The following is a 24,833-nucleotide window of genomic DNA, read 5'->3' as shown; positions in this document are numbered from 1 at the left end:
CCCCAGAGCAATAGGAGTGGTAGTCTGAGTGCTTGGAGGACAGCTTGTGTCCCCCATGGTAGCCAAAGGTCTGTGTCACCAAGTCAAGGTACATGTGTACCTGCCTGTGTCCACCAGCACAGCCCTGCCATGCAGAGGGCATGCTGATGGCTCAGGCTGAAGGGAAAGCCTGCCTGTGCCTCAGTTTGCCAAGAAATACAGGGATGGGTGGGAAGACTGATGTCCCCCTGCCCGTCCCTGGGGTCACCTAGCCCCCTGAGTCCCACCCCTTCGGTGCCCTCCAGCTTGTGGGGCTGGCAGCAGCCACCTGGCACAGGTTGCTATGGTGAGCCAGCCCTCCACCGCCTCAACCATAATTACCAGGACCGGCAGAACTCCGTTTCTTCAGGTGCTGGAGGATGAATGGCCTGACCTCTGGTGAACCCCAGCATTGTCCCCATAGTCCCCCATGACCTGTGCCACATTACTCCATAGCTTGCTGATGCCTCCATGGGGAACACGAGGGTCCCTGGGCTGTAGGGTGCAGCCTGGGCGGGCACGGAGCGTGAAGCTGTTGTTCTGCAGGCAGGTGGTTAAATGAGGCATCAGTGGATGTGGTGAGCCATTAACTGGCTGTGACGCAGCAGGGGCCCCTGGAGTGCCCATCTAGGGTCCATGCTCTGCTTGCACCATGCTCTTGGGGTTCTTTTGTTAAATGGGGCCACAAAGCTTGAGCCCCTGGCACACTGATGGCTGAGTGTCTTGTCCCTAGCTCCTCCACCCGTGGGGCAGGGCCAGATGGGTGATCCCCACCCCCACCAGGAGCCGTGGCAACATCTGCCCATGCTCAACATCTGGAGATGCTGTTTAAGCCTGGGCTCACCCTCCCAGGCCATGGCTGTGCTCATTGATGGGGCTTCCTGGCCCCCACATCCCCATCTTCTGCTCCCACGTGAGCCCAAATCTGTCCTCAGAAGACCTTACAAATGCACCCCCAGCCGTGGTGGTAGCACTGGGTGGCACCATGCCAGGGCTGGGCAAGCTGACGCAAAGGGGCAGATGGCTCATCACACCCGGCTCAATCAGAGCCCCGCTGCCTGGCACAGAGCCCTGGCCACCACTGTCCTACCCCACCACTAATGGCTGCCTTCTCCTTGTGAACCGCTTGCTCCCCAACCCACCGGCCATGGCATATTGTCCATCCCACTGCAGGTGCCAATGTTGGTAGTGATGGTGATGGCACAGCATGCCCCATTGGTCTTTGGTGGGCAGTGGGGTGTGAAGTGTGTACCAGACATGCCATGCTGTCACCTCATCCAGCAGCTGAACACAAAGCTGTGGTACTGTGGGCACTGGCACCGATCCCATGCACCAGTGCTAATCCCATCAGCCCAGGCACTGGGTAACTGGGAAACAGCTAATATGCCACCTTGGCTCTGGCACTGCTGCATGCTGAAGGTCACAGCATCTCCCTTTTGCTGCCTGCTGTAGTGTGTGGGGTCCTTCTGCACCCTGAGGTGACCTGGTGCAGTGTTCCTGGGGATAAGTAAAGCAGTAGCTGTCCTGCCTGGTATGGCAGTGTCTCACCACCTTCATAAGGTGCCCAGGTGGTGGGTAAGGAACTGCTGTGCTTGTCTGATCCAGGGTGTTGCTGTCTGTGAGGTCTGTCCCCATGGCTGGGGATCTTGGTCCTGGCTTCTCCTCGTCCCATGGTGTCACTGGCCCAAAAGTGGGGGGCAGATGCTTCCTGCTCCTATCCTGCTGGCTCAGGTGAATGTGCCTGCACAGAGAGATGCCCATACACTGCAGCAGGATGAGGGGCACCCAGCAGCATCCCCATCCCCATGCCCAAGCCTCACTGGCCCTACATGTGGCACTGGGGCTACAGGGTGTGGGGGTGTGTGTGCGTGTGTGTGTGTGTGTGTGTGTGAAATACCACTTGGTCTCTATTGGAAAGCCTCTCAAGAGCCGTCGGGGTGGGCAAGGTGCCTGTGGAGGCCAGCACAGGGCACTCACACCTCACGGGGAGCCTCTTGGCTGCAAAGGCTGGGAAAAGGGCAGGCAGTTCCTGCCGGCAGCCCGGATGCCATGGTGATGGGCTGCTGCCGGCATGAATTACCCATGAGCCGGGGGGAGCTGGGGGGGAGCAGGGAGGCCACACTGAGCTGTGCCCTGAATGCAAAGCCCCTGCTGCTGCATCTCAGCAGCACAAAGGGCTGCGGCCATGCACAGATCTGCGGCATAGCATGGGGCTGTGGCACAGCATGGCAGTGCCCATCCACAGTGGGAGAAGGTGGCGAATGGAGGATGCCCCTATGTGATGCGGTGCGGTGTGGTGTGGCTTTACAGGGGCACCCTGGCATGCCACTCTGGGGTGCAGGGCTGAGGTTGGGGGTCAGGGTAGGATAGATGGGGGCTGGAAGCAGTTCCCTTGGTAACAGCTGGTCCCAGTTTCCACCAATCGATGTGGCGGCACGGGGCTGGGAGGGCTCCTGGCCTACATAAGCTCCAGGCAGGCACTGTGTGCCCGTGCTGCGCTGGCACCCGGCAGATGCGCTTGCGAAGCCATGGCCAGGCTGACCGGTGCCCGGCCCGTGGCCACTCGCCGCTGGGGCTGTGCCACTGCTGCCTTCCTCCTCCTCCTCCTCCTCACTGTGCAAGCTGGTAAGGGTGATCGTGGCAGAGGGAGGTGTGGAGGGGTCACTGTGTGGGGGTCCTGCTGCAGGGTGCCAGGATGGGGCTTGGCAGGGGTGTGGGTGTTTGATGATGCCCATGGGAGGCTGAGCACAGCTTTCCACCAGCCCTCATGGCTCCTGGGGAGGGATGGATGTGGCTTCTGGATGTGCTGTGCCCTAGAGCTGTGCCCAGTGGTGCCCAGGAGGTGAGAATGCAGCTGTGTTTGCCACTGTCTAGGGAAGACTTGGTGCTATGGGCAGTGATGCCCAGCCCCACAGGGTGAGGGGCTCCTGATCCCCTTCCCCATCCCTGCTCATCTGGGCTTAAGCCGGCACTTAATCCGCAAGATAGGATTTGAGAAAGATGGAGCCAAATTCACCCTGGGGAAGGATGCTCCATGATAGGGAGGGAATTGTGCCGGGAATGAAGGAGAAGAGGAAAGGGAGGAAGACTCCTTGTGCCCACAGGAGCATGGAGACCCCTGTTTTCATCCCTATCCTCATGGGCATCCTAGCACTGCAGGGACACAGACATGGGGGGACAGTCACCCCACAGTGTGTGCCCAAGCTGGTGCCAGCTGCTGGATCTCAGCACATGCAGCCAGAGTTAGGGAGGACAGGAGGTGCCAGTTCACAGTGGAAGTGAAGAGGCAGGGATGACACCGGGCACAGGTATGGCACAAGCAGGTCTGTGGCACTGACCCACAGTGATGCCAGGGCAGCTGGTGTTCTCAGGCTGCTCACACTATGGGGTGGGTGCAGGGGCAGGGGCTGCCTGGCTCACCACACCTACAGGCTCTTGTATATCCCACGTGTCAGTCTGGGATGCAGGGGATCGAGGGCAATGCCCAGGGCTTGCTCTGCCTGCAGTGGGGACAAAATTGGGACTGGCAGACTGGGTTGTGAGCCAGTGCTGCCTGGCACAGGGCCATTTCCCAGCACATCCAAGCCTGGGACATGGTGGTCCTCACCCTTCTGCTGCAGAAAAACATTTTTTTGGCTCCCAAGGACACGAATGTCCCCATGTCCCCTTGTCGTCCACACACCCCCTTGGCACCAGCTGGCCCTTTGGCACTGGGGTGGGGAGGAATAGATGTGCAAACATCCAGGCTTCCCCAGCCCACCATTAACCACGCATTGCCCCACAGCCAGGCCCCACTCTGCTGTGCTCCAGCACCCTGTACCCTGGTTTTGGGGTGCAGCACTGGGACGATCCCATCTCCCCCCAGCCCAGAAAGCTGACCTTGCTGGCGATGGCCCCGCAGCCACCATCAACCACTCGCTGATGCTGCTGCAACGGCTGCAGGAGCTGCTGCAGAACGGCAACGGCAGCGACACGGTGCTGCGGGTGCGCACGGCTGCCTCCGAGGAGGCCAAGGTCTTCCACACCCATCAGCTGCTGCTCAGCCTCCAGAGTGAGGTCTTTGAGAGCCTCCTGCGCAACCAGAGCGTCATCACCCTGCATGAGCCGCCCGAGACCGCTGCACTTTTTGAGAAGTTTATCAGGTACTTTGGGACCCCTGGGATGGGGACACCAGGAAAGATGCAACTCCCCTGGGGACCATGGGAAAACCAAGGGATGGGGAGACCCAGAGGGAAACAGCCAGGCAGGGGAGATGGGATACTTGGAAGGATGCAGCCAAAGAGAGGGGATGTTCCCTTGGTGACAACAAGGACCCCATAGGATGGGCATGTTGGGAGGGATGTGGCCAAGGAGAAAGGATGCTCTCTGAGGGATCATGGGGATTCCACAGGATGGGGATCCCCAGAGGGATGCAGCCAAAGAGGAAGGATGGTTCCCTGGAGACCATGGGAGCCCCATGTGATGGGGATACCTACAGACATGCAGCCCAGGAGGGAGGATGCTCCCCTGGAGACTGCGCTGGGCTGGGAAGGGGTTGTGGAGACACCGGTATCACCACCCCACGCTCTGCCTCAGGTACCTGTACTGCGGGGGGGTCTCCATCCTGCTGCACCAAGCCATCCCCATGCACCAGCTGGCCAGCAAGTACCGGGTGTGGGGGCTGCAGCGCGGTGTGGCCGATTACATGAAGACACACCTGGCCAGCGAGTCCAGCCAGGGCCATGTGGTGGGCTGGTACCACTACGCCGTGCGCATCGGGGACGGGGCACTGCAGGAGAGCTGCCTCCAGTTCCTGGCCTGGAACCTCTCGGCCGTGCTGGGCAGCGCCGAGTGGAGCTCGGTGAGCGTGGAGCTGCTGCTGCTGCTGCTGGAACGCTCTGACCTGGTGCTGCACAGCGAGCTGGAGCTCTACACCGCCGTGGAGAGTTGGCTGAGCCGCAGGCAGCCCGAGGGGCCCGTGGCGGCACGGGTGCTGCGTGCCATCCGGTACCCCATGATCGCTCCCAGCCAGCTCTTCCGCCTGCAGGCGCAGTCGGCGGTGCTGGCGCAGCACTACACCGCCGTGCAGGACCTGCTCTTCCAGGCTTTCCAGTTCCATGCTGCTTCCCCCCTCCATTTCGCCAAGTATTTTGACGTCAACTGCAGCATGTTCCTGCCCCGCAACTACCTCGCCCCCAGCTGGGGCTCCCAGTGGGTCATCAACAACCCTGCCCGGGATGATCGCAGCACCAGCTTCCAGACCCAGCTGGGTCCCAGCAGCCACGATGCCGGCAAGAGAGTGACCTGGAACGTCCTCTTCTCGCCGCGCTGGCTGCCCGTCAGCCTGCGCCCTGTCTACTCAGACTCGGTCTCGGCCGCCGTCCAGCCGGTGCGCATCGAGGATGGTCGCCCGCGGCTGGTCATCACCCCGGCCATGAGCAGCCCCGACTTTGCCGGTGTCAGCTTTCAGAAGACGGTGCTGGTGGGCGTGCGGCAGCAGGGCCGTGTCCTGGTGAAGCACGCCTACAGCTTCCATCAGAGCTCCGACGAGACTGCCGACTTCCTCGCCCATGCCGACCTCCAGAAGCGCACCTCTGAGTACCTTATCGACAACTCCCTGCATCTCCACATCATCATCAAACCTGTCTACCACTCTCTCATCAAAGTGAAGAAGTAACAAGGCAGAACCAGGTCCTGCCACCAGACTGGCCCAGCCCTGGGTGGGGGGCTCCCCCTTGATCCTCCTGCTTCTAGGTAGATGGAGGTCCCCATGCTGGGGGAACCCAGGGCTTCTCTCCTCCACTCAGTCCTCCCTGGCTGTCCCCTTGCCACGTCCCACCCTCATTGCTGTCCCTGGGTGCCTTCAGGGACTTGGGGATATGGGACACTGGGAGCCACCCTGCCCTGTGCAGGTGGTGCAGGATGCGAAATATGCACCTGTGGGCACATCCTGGGCTTCCAAAACCCAACAGGCAAGAAGATGTGATGCTGCCCCTGTGATGCCACTCCTGTGGCACCAAACTCCTACTGTGTGAGTAGTGAAGCCGTGGCGCTGGGTCTGGCTGTCAGAATGGGCAGCCTAGCAGCAGTATCCTGGAGCTCAGGCTGGGTGGGTGCCCTGGCTGCCTCCCCGGTGGAGGAGGCTTGGAGGGCACTGTTCCTGCTCATGGTGGGCAGCTGCCCCATCCCTGCCCAGCACCTGCCACATCCTTCCAAATAAAAGCAGAAAATGAGTGTGGGACGAATGGGGACATCTTTGGGGGTCCTTGTCCCTGGGGACTGGCAGTAGCTCCTTGGACAGCAGTCACACCTTGGCTCAGCATGGTTCCTGTAGAAATGTCTTCCTTCTCTCTAGTCCAAGTCCCCCTCTTTCAGTTTCAGACCCCCACCCCTTGTCCTGTCACTACAGGCCCTGCTAAAAGTATGTCCCCAGCTTCCTTAGCTGCCCCTTTAGTACTGACAGGCCACCAGAAGGTCTCCCTGGAGCATTCTCTTTCTCCAGGCTGAACAACCCCAACTCTCTCAGCCTGTCCTCACAGCAGAGGAGTTGCACCTTTGGCTCATCCTAGTAGCAATGTCACCCGTGTGGTGGCCTCTTCCCTCTGCTGACAGCTGTGCTGTAGGGGAGCACAACCAGCAGCTGGTTAATAATTAACTGAGGGGTGAGCAGCTCAGGGCTCCAGCCAGGCTGTGTTTACCCAGTGCTGATAACCCAGCCCTGGCACCACAGGCATCCCTCGCAGGGGTGGCAGCAGCTGGGCTTTGCTCAGCATCATTCTGCAGCTGCAGAGGGGCATGGTGCTGCCCCAGGATCCTGCCACCAGCCACCCAGCTCTGCTCTGCTCCTCCGGTTGGGGCTGCACTGAAGATCACCCTGCTGCCATGGGCACTCCCCACTGTGGTGGGTAGGTGGCTTTGATCTGTGGCCTGGTCCAAGGAGGGGAGATGAAGAAGGAGAGGACACAGCTTTCCCACCCTTTGCTCAACCCTGCTGTGACAAAACAGGAAACGTGATGTAGCAAGCTCTTGTTTATTCACCCTGAAGGAAAAAAACTGATCAGGAGGGCAAAGGGCCAGGGAGCCTCTGTGACCAGCATGAGGGGTTCTGTGTGACACACTAGTCCTGTCCTGGCTATGGCTCCTGCAGAGGGGACAGGCATGGGGTCAAGGAGCAGTGTGGCTCTCCATTGTCATTACACCAAGGCAGAGACCCCACAAGCTCTGCCCAGCTCAGGGCCAGCAGCCTCACCCCCCATGAGCCACCAGCTCTAGCAAGGAGGGGGAAGGTGACTCAAAGCTGAAGTGCACTGACCTTGGCAGCATGCTCTTCCTTCTCCTTCTCCTTCTCCTTCTCCTTCTCCTTCTCCTTCTCCTTCTCCTTCTCCTTCTCCTTCTCCTTCTCCTTCTCCTTCTCCTTCTCCTTCTCCTTCTCCTTCTCCTTCTCCTTCTCCTTCTCCTTCTCCTCCTCCTTCTCCTTCTCCTTCTCCTTCTCCTTCTCCTTCTCCTTCTCCTTCTCCTTCTCCTTCTCCTTCTCCTTCTCCTTCTCCTTCTCCTTCTCCTTCTCCTTCTCCTCCTCCTCCTCCTTCTCCTCCTCCTTCTCCCTGGGCAGCTGGCTCTCTTTCCCCTCTTCTGCCTCTTCCCCCTGTGCAGCCACCTCCTCTCTCTTGAGGTCTTTCACCTGAAAGGCAGAAGCTGACTCCTGTCCCCTGCCCCAGGCCAGCGAGTCCCTGCTGCGGTTTGTTGCCAGTCTGTCCCACCCCCGGTACCTTGCCATGCAGCTGCTGGGGCTCTCCTCGTGCCCTCTCTGCTTCGATGACCTCAAAGAACTCCCTGCGGGCACGATCCAGGACCTCCTGAGGACTCTCCTGCAGCCTCTCCTCCACCTCTGTGCCCTGTCCCTCTGACCTGGTGCGCTCCTTCAGCCGCATTTCCCTGTGCCGGGCCTCCAGGATCTTCTCCCGCTTCGTCTCCCGCTCAAACATCTAGGGCAGGAGAGGTGCTGAGGGGAGCAGGGGACCCCAGGGGACAGCTCCCCAGGGCTCACTGGCAGAGTGTGCCAGCAGCATGGCAGCAGTGCCATGACCTGGCCCAGCAGCTTGCAGCTCAAAGCAGACATACAGCAGTGGCCAGGTTCTTCTCATTCCTCTGCAGGGTGCAGAGCCCAGAGGAGATTTCCAGCAGGGTGACAGTGCCCAGCTTGGAGCCACAGCCAATGACACGTCCGTTGTCCTGCAGGCGCAGGCTGGACAGGGGCTCGTCGCAGACCTAGGGAGGGAAGATGGGGCAGTGGTGGCACTTAGCCCCGAGGTGACACCCTGCAGAGGCAGTCAGGCAGGGTGAGCTGACAGAGGCAGATCCACAGCTGCCAGCAAGAGGAGCCTACATGGAAATGTTTTGGGTACAGCAGGCTCCAGACACAGCTCAGGGGAGCTGCTACTTGATGGAGCTTTGCCCAAGCAGGATGGGACCCCATCCCCTGGCTCTGTGGCTAGCAGATCTGCCCAGCACTCTGCTGCCAGTGCTGGCTGGGGGGAACCACTATCCCTCTCTCAGGGTGGGGGACCCAGAGCTTCTGCAGACACAACCTTCAGGGTGAGAGAAGGGTCCTTCTGCTTGAAGAGGAAGTCCCAGACATCTAGGGTCCCATCTGATCTGCTGGTGAAGAAGACAGCTGGCCGCACAGTGCTCCAGCACCCGTCTGTCAGGTAGGAGAGGTGGTACCTGCCAGCAGACCCAACACAGCAGGGATGGGCTTGTGGCTCCCATCCCTCTGGCCAACAGCCAAGATCTCAGGCCTGAGCACCCCCCATTCCAGCACTCTTGGCCACACTGACACTATTCTGCCTTGATTGTCCCACCACCTCCTGCCTGACCAGAACAGACCAGACTTTGCTGATCCCCTGCCCCAAACATGCTCTTCCATAAAGAAGAAGGGCAAACACAAGGCAATACCAACTTTGTGCCCATAATTGATGATTCCTTGGTCTCCTCTGACCAGATCCGAGCAGTCCAGTCACCAACTGTCAGGAAGACTTTGGGGTAGAAGGGGTTCCTGGCCAGAGCATAGACAGGTCCATGGTGGCCACTGTAGGTGCTGGTGATTTTTTCAGCAGGTGTCTTGGCCTTGCGGTTGCAGACAATGATGATGCCCTGCTCTGTGCCAACCATGAACTTGGTGGGCTGAGGGGGGGAGCAGGAGAGAGCAGCCATCAGCAGGCTGGCAAAAAGGCTGTGCAGCCAGTGTCTGGGGAGAATGGAGCCTTGGGACCCACTATGACTGGGGGATCTAGAGGCCAGCATGACCCTGTGCTTTGGGAGAACCTCTGCTCCTAAGTCTTTAAGAGGGGTGAGAACATGCTGCCAGCTGCAGCACAGTGCTCTGGGTCATTCTGGGCATCAGATGCTGTGCCTCTGGAGCTCTGCCCACAGTAAGGAGAGGGCACAGCCTGCCTAGCTGATGGCTCACCATGGTGGGCTCAAACTCCAGCGTGACAGCACCAAGGGCGTTCTCCAGCAGCCCTCTCCGCGTGGTGTCCAAGACCAGGGTCTCGGTGGGCTCGGAGAGCTTGCGGATGTCCCACCACAGCACCTGCAGGGACAAGCAGTGGGAGGGGGCTGCAGGGGCTGCTCACAGCTCAGCCATGGGTGCTGAGGAGCCAAGTGTCCTGGAAACAAGCAGCTGCCCTGTGCCAACCTGTGCTGCCAGCCCAGGGACCTTGTTCTCATGCTGTCACGGCTGGCGAGGGGCAGAGCAGGCAGGGGAAGCTCTTTTGGTTGCCAGTGAACTCCCTGTGTGAGTGCCCAGCACACTGCCCTGCCCCTGCCCTTTACCTGCCCATCGGTGGAGGCAGAGAAGCATTCGGTGCCTGTTTTGGACTGCAGCCAGATGGCTCCATACACAGGGTCCCTGTGGCTGAGCTCCACGGTGGACACCTCCACGGGCAGTCCCCCTTTCCTGGTGTCCCAGTAAGCTGGGCAGGAAAAGAAGCTGTTACAATCTGCACCAGTTGCCTTGCCCATCTCCTCTGCTTGCCACGTTTCCTGAGATGATACCCCACTATCCAAGCCAGAACAGGGAGCAAATTGTAGCTGGTGCTCTCCCTCCACTTCCCAGCCCCAGAGTCATAGAGTCATGGAATCATTTGGGTTGGAAGAGACCTTCAAGATCACTGAGACCAACTGTCAGCTCAGCACTGCCAGGTTACCACTAAACCATGTCACTCAGCACCATATCTACACAGCTTTTCAATCCTTTAAGGGACAGGGACTCCAGCCCTGCCCTGGGCAACTTGTTCCAGGGCTTGACAACCCTTTTGGGGAAGGAATTGTTCTGAATGTCCAACCTAAACCTCCCCTGGGGCAACTTGAGACTGTTTCCTCTTGTCCTATCAAAAGAACCACGCCTGTGCCCCTCAGGGATGCCTCTCCCGAGTGCTAATGCAATTTGCACCTTCTGCAAACACCCAGCTGGCTGGTGGTAATACACTCAATAGCATTTCCTGAGCCATCATCTCTCCCTGACAGATGCACTTCAAATCCCAGAGACAATAAATCTTCCCTGGCTTCCCCCCAGCTCTGCACAAGGGCTTTCAGCAGGACCAGACACAGTCTAAGCAACCCTCGGCTCCTTGTCAGCTCCAAACAGCAGCTCTGACTCTCAGCGCTGCTAAAAACCAGCCTGTGTGACCTGGCCCTGGCTGTGCTCTCCTCCTGCGTGCCCGAAGGGCGCTGGCTAACCAAGGCAGGTTCTCGCTGGAGAGCATCCACCATCCTTTTGTCCTCCCCTACGTCTGAGGGCAAGCCCCAGCGCAGGGCTGGCCGTGGTGCAGCGGAGATGAGGCGCTGAGCCGCACACGCTCGTTCTTGCTTACTGCTAATTAGGCGATTGGATGTGACGGGGTGCGCTGTGCTGGGGAGCACTGGGGAGAACTGGGGGAGGTGCCTCCCCTCCATCACCTGCGGAGCGTGCAGGGACAGCCCATGAAGCACGGCCTGTCAGATCTGATTGCTGCTGCCAACAGCCGGGAAAAACATCACAATGAGAGCAATTAAATCAAAGGGCTCCCGTGGCCAAGTAAATAACAGAGCTGTAAACGAAGCTGGCAGAGAGGGGACCTTTTCCAAGCACTTGAAACAGCAGCACGAGGACGATTTAGTGGATGAAACAATGGCAGCTCTCCCGGGCTTTTGCCATCTGAAAATAGGGGATGGGGGTAAGGAGGGAGCACAGCATGTGTGCTGCTCAGCCCCCTGATCAGAAACAGAGAATCGTCAAATATTTTAGGTTGGAAGAGACCTTTAAGATCATAGAGCCCAACCCAGCACTGCCAGGTCACTACTAAACCATGTCCCTCAGCACTACATCTGCATGGCTTTGACGTCCCTCCAGAGATGGGGACTCCACCACTGTACTGGGCAGCCTGTTCCAGGGCTTGACAACCCTTTTGGGGAAGAAATTGCTCCAAATGCCCAGCCTAAACCTCCTCTGGTGCAAGTAGAGGCCATTCCCTCTTGTCTCATTGCTTGTTCCTTGGGAGAAGAGTCTGACCCCCACCTTGCCCCTGCCTCCTTTCAGGAAGCTGTAGACAGCAAGAGGGTTTCCCTTTGGTCTCCTTTTCTCCAGGCTAAACAACCACCAGACCCCTCAGCCACTCCTCACAGGAGCTGTGCTTCATTGCCCTTCTCTGGACATGCTCCAGCACCTTCCTGGGAAGAGGGGCCCAAACCCGAAAACATCTCTTGCTGTGACTGCAGCTGCCTCACTGCCCCATGTGCTCACCAAGGGCTCCCAGGCACATTGTCCCCTCCTCCCTGGGGACCTGCTCAGGTGAGCACATGCCTGTCCCCCCCCCAAAAACCCCCGGGCTCTAGGCCATGCAGCTGCAGCACTGGTGGTGCTTTGCCCTTTGTGAGTGTGGCAGCACTGGAACCAGGCTCTTCTGAGTTAAAATGAAGCCTCATTAGTGTCACCTCATGCCTAATCCATCTTCCTTACCCATCTGCCCATTGTAGCATCCTCCCAGCAGGATGTGTGAGTCCTTGGGGTTGTATTCCAGGGTCACAAGAGGGGATGATGGCTTGAGAACGAGCTCCGGATTTTTGGGGTTTTCTGCCAAGAAGGGATGAGCAAAGAGCAAAGTGCCAAGGCAGTTTGGAGGGCAAGCAGAGCAGACTCCCAGTGCCTCACCCTGCTCCTCCATGCCCAGCTCCCTGCCGTGCATATGGTGCTTGCCCAGCCATGCTGTGGGAGGTGGCCATGTCACCAGGATGCTGGAGAATGGAGTTGCCCTGTCTTGTTCTGCCATCCTGTGGACAGACCCCTGGTACCCCAAGCCCTGGTATCCCAATCCCTCTTTGTGTTTTTCACTCCAAAATATAGCAGCTCTCTGAGAGTCTTTGACAGAACTGGCTTGTGCTGCCTCTTTCTTTCTTTCCCAAGTTCAGGTGAACCATACAAAGACAGGAACCACATTAAGAGGAGCGTGGCTCCGCTGCCTGTTGTGGTCACAGGCGCTTTAGCTCATGAAGTCATGTAGTGGGATTTTAGCAGTGGTTTTCCACCTGTTGGCCAGCTTTCAGGTCACATTTCTCCCCTTCTCTGCATTGATCTGTGGGCAAAGCAGAAACCAAACCCCTGTTCACCCCCTCTGGAGGGCTGTGAGGTTTCATTATGCTCTTTGAAGACACAAAGTGCTTCCGCAGTGGCAGCATTACTGACTGGTGATGCTTCCCTTCCCCTTACCGAGGTCCCAGATGTAGGAGTCAAAGCTCATGTTGCTCATGTTTTGCTGGAACTCCAGGCTGCAGTAAGCTACTGCCAGTTTCATGCATGTGTCAGGGTACCAGGAGAGATGAGTGGCTGTCCTCTTGGTTATGTTTGGGTCCCTTTTTGATGAGAGGACATCAAAGAACAATGTTAGCTTGTTAACAGCTCTGTCCCACTGTGGGATGCCTGTCTCTCAGAGGAAGCTGTGGGAACCCCAATTAAAACAAGCTGCAGCCCTTGAGCATTGAGTGCAGGAAATGTTTCTCTTGTGGGTTGGGTAAGGGGAGAAGGGTTGATGATTTAATAAACTCTTTCCAGTTATACATTTCTAAGAATCCAATTGTGTTACTGGATCTGATTTCTAGAAAGGACATAAGAGCCCCTGCTGGCATTTGGAAAAAAAAAAGTGAAAATAAATCCTGTCTAAAGCCCTGCTAGAAGATGCTCAGAGCTGCATCTGTCCATGGACTGTGCTGCCTATCTCTAAAGCACCCAGGCAGGGCGGAGGGGGAATAGATGGAGATATGGAGAAGAAGGGCTGCAGCAGGTCTCATTTCCCCATGAACTGCTGTGGCACTACTCTAAAGCCACTGGCTCTTCCAACTCCTTTGCCTCCAAAGGCAATTTAACAAGCAATAGCCCACTGTGGATCTGGAGAGACCAGCTGGTTGTGCTACCTGAGACCAGCTGGTTGTGCTACCTGATGAAATTGATGGTTTTTGCAAAGGGGGTCTCATATTCCGTCTCCACCATCTCCTCCTCTCCAAAGTACTCCTCATAGATGTTGACAGTGTTGTTCTGCCTGACGCAGTGCTCCATCAGCTGCAAGGGAAGCACAGGCTGAGGCTGTGCTTCTGAGGAGCTGCCTGGCTGAGGGAACTGCCAGCAGGTGGGCACAGGGAGTGGGAGGTAAGGAGAGGGGACAAGTAGGGCCTTACAGTGCTGAGGTGCAGGATGGTGTTGACGTAGTTTTCATCTTTCTCCACTTTCTTCCTGAAGCGGGAAGTTTGTTCTGCCTCCTGTGGCTTGATGTCTTTGGGCCACCCACCCTCTACATGGTTGATACCACGGGATTCCACCTTCACACTCTCAGTGTTAACCTGGGGGTGGCAGAGAGAAAAGTGTGGAGGAAAGAGTTCAGTGAAAGTTCTGAAGATAATGAGGGGACAGGAAGAGCAGTCTGAGGAGGAAAGGCTGAGAGACCTGGGGCTGGGCAGCATGGAGAAGAGTCGACTGAGAGGGGATGTTCTCAATGCGGATCAGTAAAGGGTGGGGAACAAAAGGATGAGGCTGGACTTTTCAGTGGTGGCCAGTGACAGAGCAAGGGGCAATGGGCACAAACTGGAAACCAGGAGGTTTCATCTGAACGTGAGGAGAAACGTTTCTGCTGTAAGGGTGCTGGAGCCCTGGAGCAGGCTGCCCAGAGAGGTTGTGGAGTCTCCTTCTGTGGAAGGATTCCAAACCTGCCTGGACATCATGATGCTGGGCAGCCTGTTGTGCGTGACCCTGCTTTAGCAGGGTGTTTGGACTAGCTGATTTCCAGAGGTGCCTTCCAGACCCTACCATGCTGAGGATTCAGGGATTCTGTGACAGCAGAGCAAGAGCCCCAGATGAAAAGGTGCAAACCACCCCTTTCTCCCCTTGCTACGATGCTGCCTGGGAGGCCCTTCATGCTCGGCAGGCAGCTCTCACCTCATGCTCTGACATTTCGCTGCTGTGCTGGACAGCGCTGTCCACAGGGTCCCTGAGGATGAAGCTGCTGGCCATGCTGGGGTCCGGGGGGATGTCCACCATCACTTTGGCCGGCCGGTCGGAGAAGCAGCAAGGCCGCCCAAACTCGCTGCGCTTCCGCGTGTACACGAAGGAGATCTCCATGGTGGCCCTGCCAGAGACGCCTGGGAATGGACGGATGTGCTCAGGGATCCCCCGTCCCCGGCTGTCCCGCTGCGGCCTGGCCTCACCGGGAGCCTCCGGCAGGGCCGCGTCTGCCGTTGCTCGGCGACGCTCGAGGGGAGCCACGTGACACGCGCCGCCATCTTGAGGAGGGCAGGGCGGCGGTATCACGGGACGGCCGCTGCCGGTCGCCGCCATCTTGAGAAGGGCAGCCCCAGGCTGATGAGGGGGCTGCCATTAGCAGGGGAAGCTGGAGGGGTACTGGATCTGCTGCCTCCAGTGAGATAGGTCAGGGGAGGGTGAGGTTGGACATTAGGAAAAACTTCTGCTGAAAGGGTTCTCAAAGACTGGAACAAGCTGCCCAGGGAAGTGGTTGAATCTCTGGCTGTAGTGAAAAGCTGTCTAAATATGGTCCTCAAGGGTATGGTGTAGTAGAGGTCCTGGTAGAGTTAGTCATGGCTGGACTTAAATGATCTTAGAGGTCTTTTCCAACCATAGTGACTCTGTGATTTTGTCTCTTTAAGCCCCAGCCCTGATTCTGAATCACCCAATGGTTTGGGTTAAAGGTATCTTTCAAGGGCATTTGCTCCAACCCCATTACAGTTATCAGGGACGACTACAACTAGCACAGGTTGGTTGCTCAGAGTTCCAGACAGCCTGACCTGGAATGGTTCCAGGGATGGGGCATCTAGCACCTCTCTGGGCAACCTGAGCCAGGGTACTCACCACTCTCAGTGTCAAACATTCCTTCTCTCTAGTCTAAACCTCTCTTAGTTTCATCCCTTGTCACCTCATCACCCTTTGTCCCACCACAACAGGCTCTGCTAAGAAGTCTGTCTCTCCTTCTTGTGGGCCCCTTTAAGTACTGAAACTACAGGCGCTGGCTCAGCCCAGAAACCTCTTGAGAAGGAGATAAGTTTAGTACAAGTGTTTATTGTCTCTTCCCCCAAAGGGCACATACAAATCAGGCTGGACTCCAGCTCCTAGATGGAGTCCGAATGAGGTTAGTTCACATGCGTTTTAAAAACAGCTCTTCTACCAGTACCATTACATCCAAACATTAAAAGCCCCAAACAAACAAACAAACACCCCAACCCCCCAAAACCAAATCAATAAATGCCCCCTGGAAGTTTCCAACAGCAAGTAATGCTAGTCACACGTACCACAGACAGACGGCGTTAGGGGACTGACGGATATGTACAGGTTATCTTTAAAAGACACAGTGAGTCACTGCTATCAAGTAAGACCTCCCCCCCCAGCTTGCCCGAGGGGGACAGCCTGGCCACCCTCAAAGGGCTGCCCAGCTGCAGCGCTGTTAGCCAAAAAGCAGGGAGGGAAGCGATGGGTAACCACCACCAGACAGGGAAAGCCTTTGCCCTCTGATGGTGCGGGTACAGGAAGAGCCCTGGAGCGAAGCAAACCCTGGTGAAGCCACTGCTGCGGTGTCAAATGTGGTAACCAGAGCTGAACTTGCCCTGGATAGAGGGAAAGGGACCTGAGAGGTGAGTGGGCATGAAAACACCCACTACCCTGTCTGCACCCTTTAGGCTGGGATTTCTGGGTCCATCCCCAGGCAGTGGGATGGAGCAGGGGGTCTCCCTGTTCACAGTGAGCGAGGGACTGCTATGGGGAAGGGGACTTTGCTCACATCCTCCCAAGGCAGCCCATGCTGAAATGGGCAGTCACAAATGATCTGGTTTAGCTCATGCTGGTTCCCAGAGCTGCAATGCCAGGCAAGCTCCCTAGGACTGCATCCTTCCCCAGGGATGTCCCTGACACTCTCATACAGGTTTTATACTTCCTCCAGGGCTGTCCTGCAGAAGGAGGGGAGCCTGCCCCAGCCCTTACTGCTGGCCTGCCTGCCCTGGGAAGCTGAATCACCAAAAAAGAGCCTACAAACCAGCCAAAACCCTGCTACCAACATGCACTGCAGGAAACCTCATCCTGGGACAGAGGCAGCGAGTTACACTGCACCCCCACCCTGTACACAACTCATAAAACCCAGGAGTAAAAGCAGAGGAAAACCCAGCAAAGCCAAATCATCCCTAATTCTACAGCTTCTGAACCTGGGGCCAGGGTGGAACAGCCAGGGGGGCACGTGGAGCTGGCAGAGGGGAGCAGCCACTGTCCCCCCAGGTGCCGGGAAGGGTCTGGGATCACTAGTGGTTGGTACTGCATTGCTACAGGAGTGAAGGGACCGCTGCTGGGACCCCTCCCCAAGGGGCTGGGGGGCAGCCCGTGGTCCCAGGCGTTGTGCTCCAGTAAGAGGGAGCTGGAGTAAACTCCCTTCCGTGGCGTAAAACATCCCCGAGCTGGTGGAGATGGGGTGGGGATGGAGAAGCCGGCACAGGTGTGTGAAGCACCTCCAGTCCTGCCTGGCTGCGGCACCGTCCGCCTGCCGGCCAGGGCTTGGTCCCAGAGCTGCTGCCACCCGTAAGGCAGGAAGACTTCAGACAGAGAAGCTGCCGAGGGGGAAAGGAGGGGGAAAGGGGGGCAGAGGGCTCCCCAGCGGCGGGGCTGGCGCTCCGGCTGCCGCCGCTGCCTTCCCCACCGCCTTTTCCAGGTGTCTTTGGTTGCTGTTAGGGAAACGCCGGCGGTGATTTCTCCTCCTCCTGCCAGCCGCTCGGGGCGAGCAGGTTAGGCTGGGAACTCGGTGCCGTGGTGCCTGATCTGCTCATCGGTGACAGACAGGTAGGTGGCTCGCATGCTCGGGGAGTACTGCAGGGAGAGGAGATGGGCGTCAGCAAAGCCCCAAACCTATGGCGTGTCCCACCGAGCCCCCACCAGCCATGGCCAACCCAACCCCTGCACTGCCAAGTGCTGAGGAGCTGCTGAGGAGAAAGCCTGAGGATGGAAAGGGAAGGTTGCTTCCTGTTTCTTTTAATCCCCAATTAATCTGCCACGAGTAAGGGGGCCAGACCCTGGTCACAGCAGCTGAAGGCTGGAAGAGATCCCCCAGTCAAGGTGCTTCAAATGCTTCAGGCTCTGGTTTGCCCCTTCCCCCACTGATGGGATGCTGTCAGGTTCAGAGAATCATAGAATCAGTTTGGTTGGAAAAGACCTTTAAAATCATCAAGCCTAACCATTAACCCAGCACTGCTAGGTCACTACTAAACCATGGCCCTCAGCACTACATCTACTCAGCTTTTCAATCCCTCCAGGAATGGGGACCCCACCACTGCCCTGGGTGGCCTGTTCCAGGGCTTGACAACCCTTTTGGGGAAGAAATTCTTTCTCATGCCCAATCTAAACCTTCCCTGGCACAACTTTAGGCCATTTAGTCTTGTCCTATCACTTGTTCCTGGGTAGAAGAGACCACCCTCACCTCACTACAACTTCCTGTCAGGTAGTTGTAGAGAATGAGAAGGTCTTCCCTGAGCCTCCTTTTCTCCAGACAATGTGCAGGCACTGTATGGTGGCAGTGCAGGACAGGGTTTAGCCCTGATGGAGCACCCAGGCTCAGGGTCTGTTCTCTGTGGCAGCTGAGCTGGGTTTTCCCTCTTGATTCTCTCCTTCCATGCACTAACCCTGCCCTGGGTTTGCCAGGGCTCACTGGGTGCCCACACTGGCAGCTGCTGCAGGCTAAATCTCTGGGGGTTTCCCAGCCATGACAAGGTGTCCCCTTGTCACTGGGAAAGGGAGTAGTGGTGAGCCCAGGGCAGAGACCCAAACCTCCAGCTCCCTTCAACCCTACCAATGCTGCAGAATTCAATTTCCCCAGCTTTCTGCAGGAGGCAGGGACATCCTGGCCAGGCATTAAGGAAGATTATTCTGAGTTTGTTATTACAGACCGTGAAAGTCCTTCCTTGGGGATCTGAATCCTGGTTAAATTAGACCATTCAGGGCAGGCAGAAGTGCTCAAATTAATCCCCCCCTCCAACCCCCACCCCTGTTCATCCTCCTGTGGGGAAGAGGTTTGCCAGCTGCCAGGTCTGTGCAAGAGGATTACAGCCTCCTGTGCTGGCACAGCTTCGCACTTTCACCTGATAGCAAAAAAAGTCTTCCCCAGAAGAGGCAAGCACAGTGTTCCTGCCATATCCCCAGACCCACAGCACTGCCACTGCCATGGAGTGAGACAGAGTGGGGCTTTACTGCTTCAGATGGAGACACTGAGGCAGATTAATTGCTGTCAGAAAAGGAGGGGGGAAAACTGCATCGAGAAGGGGAATGAAACAGGAACCACTTCCCAGTGCACAGGAGCTGCAGATCCTCTGGGTCAGGAACAAAATCTGGGCCTCTTCCTCCCAAGCCCTCCACACCCTCCCCAAAATCAAAGCAGCCCCTTGGGAAAAGGGATGGAGAGAGGGACTGAGGATGGGAACCCAGCTGCTGCCCCAGGATGAGGAGGGAGAAGGAAGCGGCTGAACTTACTCTTGATGGGCAACTTAGCTCCAAAATAATTGATGCAAAAATAATAATAATAAAATAATAATAATAAAAAGAAATAAAGAAATAAAGGAATAAAGCAGGCATTAACAGAGGGGAGAGGGTTAAACAAGCAGCAGGGAAATGTAAACATGCACAGGGGGACCGTGGCAAGAATCCTCTGAAAGTCAGAATAAATAAGAAATAAAGCAGAGAAGAGCAGCTATTTTGGTCTCCTGTGAGCACGTGGCTGATGACCTCTCCCCACAGCTTCCATGGGCCAGCCAGGAACTGGGTTACAGCAAGACAACCAGGACAGACGTGCTCGCAGATGGGGCACGTCCTCTGCGAGGGCAGGAGGAGGGGGCTAAGCTCACCCATCGCCACCCCGGGAGATCTCACATCAGTGCTCTGGGCAAGGCTGAGAGGGGCTCTGTGGCACCCAGCTATCCCCTCCCCCAGGGTGTCACAAGAAAGACTTGGCCTCGGCTGCCCACCGTACCGTGGGAGGAGGAGAGCCTCTGCCGATCAGGGGCACGTTCTCGTAGCGTGGGTTTCCCCCGAAGAGCACGGCCTGGTTCCTGGAGGGAGACAGCTCATCAGAGCAGGGGACATGGTGACACCCCCAGCATCACCCTGCATCCCCAGTGTGGGGGGACAGCACCTCCAAGGGAAGGGAGAGTCTCACATGTACTCGGAGACGGGGGCGTTGGAGATGGTCTGGGCTGGGGGGTGGAGGCTGCTCTGGCTGCCCAGGCTGCTGCTGTAGCTGCAGAAGCTGCGGAGCTGCCCCCGCGCCGGGTTGTGGCTGGCGATGCGGCGTGCCTGTGGGTTGAAGGGGTCCTCCTCGTCCATGTCATCATAGTCCTGGTCCCTGTGGGGATAAAATGCCAGCACTCGTACTCCTGGCCCCAAAGGCAGTTTCCTTGTGCCAGACACACAGCCACGTGTCCCCAGAGCTGTGTGCTAAACCCACCGGCCAGTGAAGAGCTTCCAGGCGTGAGGCGTGGCACAAATGATGGCAGAGAAGCAGGCGGCCACCAGCAAGGAGAAGAGGATCAAGTAGAGCAAACCCTCCACCCCATCATAGCAGATGCCAATGAGAGCATCCAGGTAGTCCTGCAGCAGGAGATGAAACAGGGTTGGGATGGTAGCAGTGAGGGGGTGACCCTAAGGGCCATCTGTCCCCACCCTTACTTCCTCCTCACCTTGTGCAGCCCCCGGCAGTCCAGCATAGCTGTGAGCTGGTGTAGGCTGGTCTCTGAGGAGTTGAGGAGCTGCTGGACCCCCAGAAGGTCTTTCTGTGGGAGAGAAGGAGGTCAGGGAAGTGCTAGGCAGGTAATGGGGTATCACAGGGCCCCAGTTACCCCCACTTCATACCTCAGCTGTTGGGAAGAGGGGCAGAGCAAACTGTATGAGGCCCTGGATCTGGATCTGCATAGTGGTGAGTGAGCGCTGGAAGACGGTGAGAGCCTGCAAGGTGGGAGCAGGGAGCAGTCACAGACCCAGCCAAGCCCCTGGGGACACCCCCTGTCCCTGAAGCAGGGTGCCCAGTGCCCCCATACCTGCTGGAAGGGGTTGCTCAGGCTCTGCTCACAGTACAGGTAATAGTGAACCACCTCTGCAAAGCAAACAGGAGACACTGGTGTAAGTGTCCTGAGGGGACCAGTGTGGGGGTGGCAGAATGGCAGCGGATTGCACCAGACCCCCAGGCAGATTTTGGGGGAGCACTAGGGTCCTGTTCTGAGCAAGTCTCCACCCTGCAGCCAGCTCTCACCTGCAGTGATCTCACTCTCTGTCTCATTCATGATGAATTTATCTGGGGCCACACAGAAGTCGCTGGTACCCTGCAGGGACAAGAGAGACATCGCTGGGGCCAGGAAGGACAGGAGGGGTACAGCTCGGGCACAGCTGTTATCACCCCTTCCCACTCACCACTGCTGCTGCTGTGTCCAGAGCCATGGAAGCCCAGCTGAGGATGAGGGTCAGCAGCCCACAGCACAGCATCCTGCGGGGAGAGGGGTGAGCATGCTGCAGGGTCCAGCACTGCTGTTCTCAGCAGCTCCGGCACTGTGGGGCCCGGCCAGGGGTACTCACGTAGTGAGGAGGCAGCGAGAGCGCTTGGCCAGCCCCAGGCAAGCCAGGAGGCAGACAGTGAGGACGAGGATGAAGAAGAGGAGATAAGCCAGCCACCTGGGGACAGAGGAAGGCTCTGTCATGGTTGCCCACCTACCCAGCCCCACCAGGGGATGCTCCGGCAGCCCAGCACCGTGGGCCCACTCACCGGTAATACTCAATGTAGGCGACTTCGCTGGCCAGCACGGTGAGGTTGGCACTGGTGCCCTGCCAGGTGGGCAGCCCTGAGAGTTGGAGGACGATGCTGCTGGACAACTGCTGCATAAACTTGAGGGTCTGCAGGTAGTCCCCCCGTGTGGCTAGGAGCTCATTCAGCCGTACCAGGTGCTGCTCCAAGCCCACCTGCATCTGCAGCGTGGTGGCTGCAACCTGAAGACAGTGGCTTCATCAGCATGGCACTGGGGGCTTCCCTGCTGTCAGCCTCACATCTGGCAGAGCCATTTGCCCCTGCCTGTGGGATGTGAATCCTGGAGCATCAACCTCCCCCCACTCAAGCTGGATCCACCCTTTGGGATAGCCCTGCTGTGGCCCCTCTGTCCCTTCCTGGTCACAAAGGCCGCATTCTGTGGGGTGATGTCACCCTTCTGCACTTGGCGTGGGCATGGCCACCCTCGGGGCCTGGTTGGCAGTGCAGGATGCTGAGGTCCCTCCTGCTGGGTGCATCCTCCCAGTGCTTGGACTAAACCCAGAATGGGGATCCGTGTAACCCTGGGGTACATGGAGGGGGGTCAGATGGGGAGCACCCTGCCCCACAGCCCTACCAGTGTGTCAATGCCAGTTAGGGTGTGGTTGGCATGGTCAAGGGCATAGAGTAGCTGGTACACTCCATCGTTGGTCTCACTGTTCCCGTAGAAGCCGACGCCAACAGCTGTGCTGTGGGCAGAGAGAGGACCCCAGTTAGAGGGGAGGAAAGTACTCAACCTGATGTGGGAACTTTGCCTTGGGGCTGGGGTGGATGTGGAGACACAACTGGACAGGGGAGATTCCCTGGACCATCCCTGGATCCCCCACAGTGGCAGGGCAGAGCCACAGCAGATGCGACATGAACAGCACCGCAATGGGGACATACTCCCCGCTGGTGCCCACAGGGCCTGGGGACACCAGGGCCTGGAGCTGCTCAATGGGCTGGGCACTGGACAGAGGGTTTTCCTGACAGAGAGATTAAGGGTGGAGGGGCAAGGCAAAGCAGATCAGGGGAATCTGCTGGAGCCATGGCTCCAGGCCCCATGGTGAGCACACTGCAGTTTTGGCACCCTCCAGCATCTGGTGTGCCAGCAGGTGAAACTGGGCTGGATGCTGGAGCTGGCTCTGGGGAGGGATGTGCCCCTGCCCTAGCTCAGTCATGTGCCAGCGCGTGGCCAGCAAGCACAATGCTCCCTCAGCACAGCAAACACCACTAAACCCAACAGCAAGTGGCGCGTTCGGCACGACCAGGCCTTGAACAGCTGCAAACAGGCTCTGTGTGGCTGTCGGGGGTGGTTTTGAAGCCCCTGAGGAGCTGCAGAACCAGGTGCTGGGGAGGCTGCGGGGTGCCCTGGGGCTGGAGCAGCAGGAGGATCCCGGGGGGTGGGGTCCTGGTGGGAGCATGTCAAGCTCATTAGTGCCATTTCCGTGCTCCATACAATGCTCCAAGGCAGCCATCTCGCTCCGCCCAGGCAAACCCAACCCCTTTGTCTGGCGAGTGGGTCATGGCTGGGCAGCCAAAGGGCCTCCTGCCCCATTCTGTCCGCCCTGCCCAGGCCGGGCCTGCTGGGGGGCACACAGGCTGGCTGGTGGGGGTGGTCCTCCCAGCCACAGGCTGCTAGAAACTTAGATGGGCTTGGAGCCCAAGCCAAACCACCAAAGTACTGCCAGGTGAAGTGTCCCTTTGCCTAATTGTTCGGGTTGCAATTAAGGCTGGGCACACGAGGGACCTGCCAGCTGGGTCACGCTGCCGCCCGCCATCTGCTCTGGGCTGGGATTAGCGACCCGGCCCCGCTCCCACCCGGGATTAGCTGGGAAGGCAGCACAGCTGCAGCAGGGACAGGGCAGGGCTGGCTTGTGTTCGGTCCCCAGCATTGCCCCAACATCAGCAGCTGTCTGGAAGGAGGCAGGGATGGACCACATTTAATTGCATGGATCTAATTAAAGGGACTCATGGCTGGAGCGTGGAGCCCCCTCAGTGACAGGGGGACAGCACTAGGTCCCCATCCTCACCAGCAGATGAGCCCAGCGGTGACAGCCATCCAGGTGACACAGCAGGAGTGGGGTCGCTTGGTCTCAGGCTCATGGTCCCTCTTGCAGCAGCACAGGCAGATCAGGTAGACGGTGAGGAAGAGGAGGTTGAGGCCGAGGCAGACGGCGGCCACCAATCCCAGGAAAAGCAGCGACTGGGAAGAAGAGAGGGGACAGTCAGTGCCCCGTGCCCATCACGTGTGGCGGACAGGATGCAGCCGCATCCAGGGCCCCGTGGGACGGTCACACGGAAAAGAGGAACCCTTCCTGCTGCCCCCACATCAACCTGCGACCCTCTGTGGATCGCAGAGGCTAGGGTACAGCAGACCCTCCGAGAAGCGGTGGGGCACTGGTGCTGACCCCCCCCTCATTTAGGGGGTATCCCGGGATGCAGGAAAGCAGCAGTGTATGCCAGGAGCCAGCGCACGGCATCCGGCAGCGCCAAAGTGAGAGGTGACTCCCCCTCTTCCCTCCAATGAGGGGTGCCGGGGCACCGGCGCTGCACCCCCTCCCTCACTTAGGGTCGCAGCGGTCCGTGCTGGGATGCGGGGTAGCTGCAGTGGGTGCACGGCACCCAGCAATGCCAAAGCGGGCGGTGACCCCCCCCTTTCTCCCCACCTTCCGAGGGGTGTGGAGGGGTCCGGCGGTGCCGGGGGTGCCGGTGCGGGCTGGCCCGGCGGGGGGGCTCCGCTGCCCGCCCGAGATGAAGGGCGCTTTGTGAGATCAGAGCTGGCGCCGGGCGCCGCGGAGGGAACGGATGTGCTAGGCAGGAGGGGACGGGACGGGGATGGACCCCACCCGGCGAGGGCTCCGGGGTCCGCGGGGATGGGGGGTCCCGGGGTTGCTACCTGCTGGTAGTCGGGGTCCCGCGGTCGGAAGTCGGCGGGCACGGGCTGGAGGCGCAGGCCGCGGTGCGGGAGCCCGTGCAGCCAGGCCGCCCACCACGGCGGCAGGTACTCGGGGCGGGCGGGCGGCATGGCGGCGCCGCGGGGGGGGTACCGGCGGGGCCGGGCCGGGGCCGCGTTGGGGCCGGCGGTGGCGGGGGGCGCCGAACCGCCACGCCGCGGGGCTTGGCCCGCCCCCCGACAGCGCCCCGCCCCTGGGCCTGGCCCCGCCGCTCTGGGATCCACCCTCCCGGAGCCGCCCCCAAACTCCGCCCCGTCCATGGATCAGGGCCTGTCCTGGGTGCCCGGCGCCCAGCACGGCTCTGCTGCCTCTTAGGGACACTCCACCCCATCACTGCCCTGCTCTAGGGGGCACCACATCCCTGCCCTGCTATAGGGGCGCTGCACCCCAGTCCCCTGCTGTAAGGAAACAGCAGTTCATCCTCCACTTCCTACAGCAGCACTGCACCTCATCACTGCCCTGCTATAGGGACGACACATCCCATCCCCTCCCTGCTACAGGGGAATCCTACTGTTACCTCCCTCCTACAGGCTCACGGCTCCACTTTCCCTCCTTA

The 24,833-nt window shown here is 58.6% G+C and overlaps 3 protein-coding genes across 5 annotated transcripts; 1 reads left to right on the top strand and 2 right to left on the bottom strand.

The window, feature by feature from the left end:
• The first annotated feature begins 2,425 nt into the window (after positions 1 to 2,425).
• Positions 2,426 to 6,230, top strand: BTBD17 (BTB domain containing 17). Of its 2 annotated transcripts, XM_068151203.1 has the most exons (3): positions 2,426 to 2,643; positions 3,884 to 4,160; positions 4,594 to 6,230. In XM_068151203.1, exons 1-3 carry the CDS (start codon positions 2,547 to 2,549, stop codon positions 5,672 to 5,674), a joined length of 1,455 nt encoding a protein of 484 aa, XP_068007304.1. In that variant the 5' UTR covers positions 2,426 to 2,546; the 3' UTR covers positions 5,675 to 6,230. The 2 variants fall into 2 exon arrangements, with proteins under 2 accessions (XP_068007304.1, XP_068007303.1); XM_068151202.1 differs by lacking the exon at positions 2,426 to 2,643 and having other exon boundaries at positions 3,438 to 4,160.
• Positions 6,231 to 7,028: 798 nt separating this feature from the next.
• Positions 7,029 to 14,714, bottom strand: DNAI2 (dynein axonemal intermediate chain 2). 2 transcript variants are annotated; one of them, XM_068151697.1, is made up of 13 exons: positions 14,456 to 14,714; positions 13,702 to 13,863; positions 13,464 to 13,585; positions 12,740 to 12,882; positions 11,993 to 12,106; positions 9,829 to 9,968; positions 9,464 to 9,586; positions 8,954 to 9,177; positions 8,583 to 8,718; positions 8,116 to 8,262; positions 7,764 to 7,979; positions 7,310 to 7,675; positions 7,029 to 7,138 (listed from the first exon to the last, which is right to left on the bottom strand). In XM_068151697.1, exons 1-13 carry the CDS (start codon positions 14,636 to 14,638, stop codon positions 7,130 to 7,132), a joined length of 2,085 nt encoding a protein of 694 aa, XP_068007798.1. In that variant the 5' UTR covers positions 14,639 to 14,714; the 3' UTR covers positions 7,029 to 7,129. The 2 variants fall into 2 exon arrangements, with proteins under 2 accessions (XP_068007798.1, XP_068007797.1); XM_068151696.1 differs by having other exon boundaries at positions 7,029 to 7,675.
• Positions 14,715 to 15,569: 855 nt separating this feature from the next.
• TTYH2 (tweety family member 2) lies at positions 15,570 to 24,459 on the bottom strand. The gene is made up of 14 exons (XM_068151201.1): positions 24,220 to 24,459; positions 23,354 to 23,526; positions 21,919 to 22,030; positions 21,306 to 21,526; positions 21,119 to 21,214; positions 20,957 to 21,029; positions 20,799 to 20,868; positions 20,587 to 20,642; positions 20,402 to 20,494; positions 20,230 to 20,322; positions 19,998 to 20,140; positions 19,710 to 19,895; positions 19,524 to 19,602; positions 15,570 to 17,374 (listed from the first exon to the last, which is right to left on the bottom strand). The coding sequence occupies exons 1-14, from the start codon at positions 24,346 to 24,348 to the stop codon at positions 17,294 to 17,296; spliced, it is 1,605 nt and encodes a 534-aa protein (XP_068007302.1). The 5' UTR covers positions 24,349 to 24,459; the 3' UTR covers positions 15,570 to 17,293.
• Positions 24,460 to 24,833: the final 374 nt, after the last annotated feature.

The sequence above is a fragment of the Melanerpes formicivorus genome, unplaced genomic scaffold (assembly GCF_026170545.1).
Source record: "Melanerpes formicivorus ecotype bairdi unplaced genomic scaffold, bMelFor1.0.p_v2 SCAF_21, whole genome shotgun sequence".
NCBI classification, from domain to species: Eukaryota; Metazoa; Chordata; class Aves; order Piciformes; family Picidae; genus Melanerpes; species Melanerpes formicivorus.
This window is presented reverse-complemented; position numbering and strand designations above follow the sequence as displayed.

Coding starts and splice junctions, on each gene's coding strand:
- BTBD17 (XM_068151202.1), top strand. CDS start 3,748: ATGTGCAAACATCCAGGCTTCCCCAGCCCACCATTAACCACGCATTGC. Junction 4,161..4,593: donor CTTTTTGAGAAGTTTATCAG/GTACTTTGGGAC, acceptor GCTCTGCCTCAG/GTACCTGTACTGCGGGGGGG.
- DNAI2 (XM_068151696.1), bottom strand. CDS start 14,638: ATGGAGATCTCCTTCGTGTACACGCGGAAGCGCAGCGAGTTTGGGCGG. Junction 12,883..13,463: donor AAAACCATCAATTTCATCAG/GTAGCACAACCA, acceptor CTCATCAAAAAG/GGACCCAAACATAACCAAGA. Junction 8,719..8,953: donor TCATCAATTATGGGCACAAA/GTTGGTATTGCC, acceptor GTCTGCTGGCAG/GTACCACCTCTCCTACCTGA.
- TTYH2 (XM_068151201.1), bottom strand. CDS start 24,348: ATGCCGCCCGCCCGCCCCGAGTACCTGCCGCCGTGGTGGGCGGCCTGG. Junction 23,527..24,219: donor GGGACCCCGACTACCAGCAG/GTAGCAACCCCG, acceptor TCTTCTTCCCAG/TCGCTGCTTTTCCTGGGATT. Junction 19,603..19,709: donor GCCCCCGTCTCCGAGTACAT/GTGAGACTCTCC, acceptor GTCTCCCTCCAG/GAACCAGGCCGTGCTCTTCG.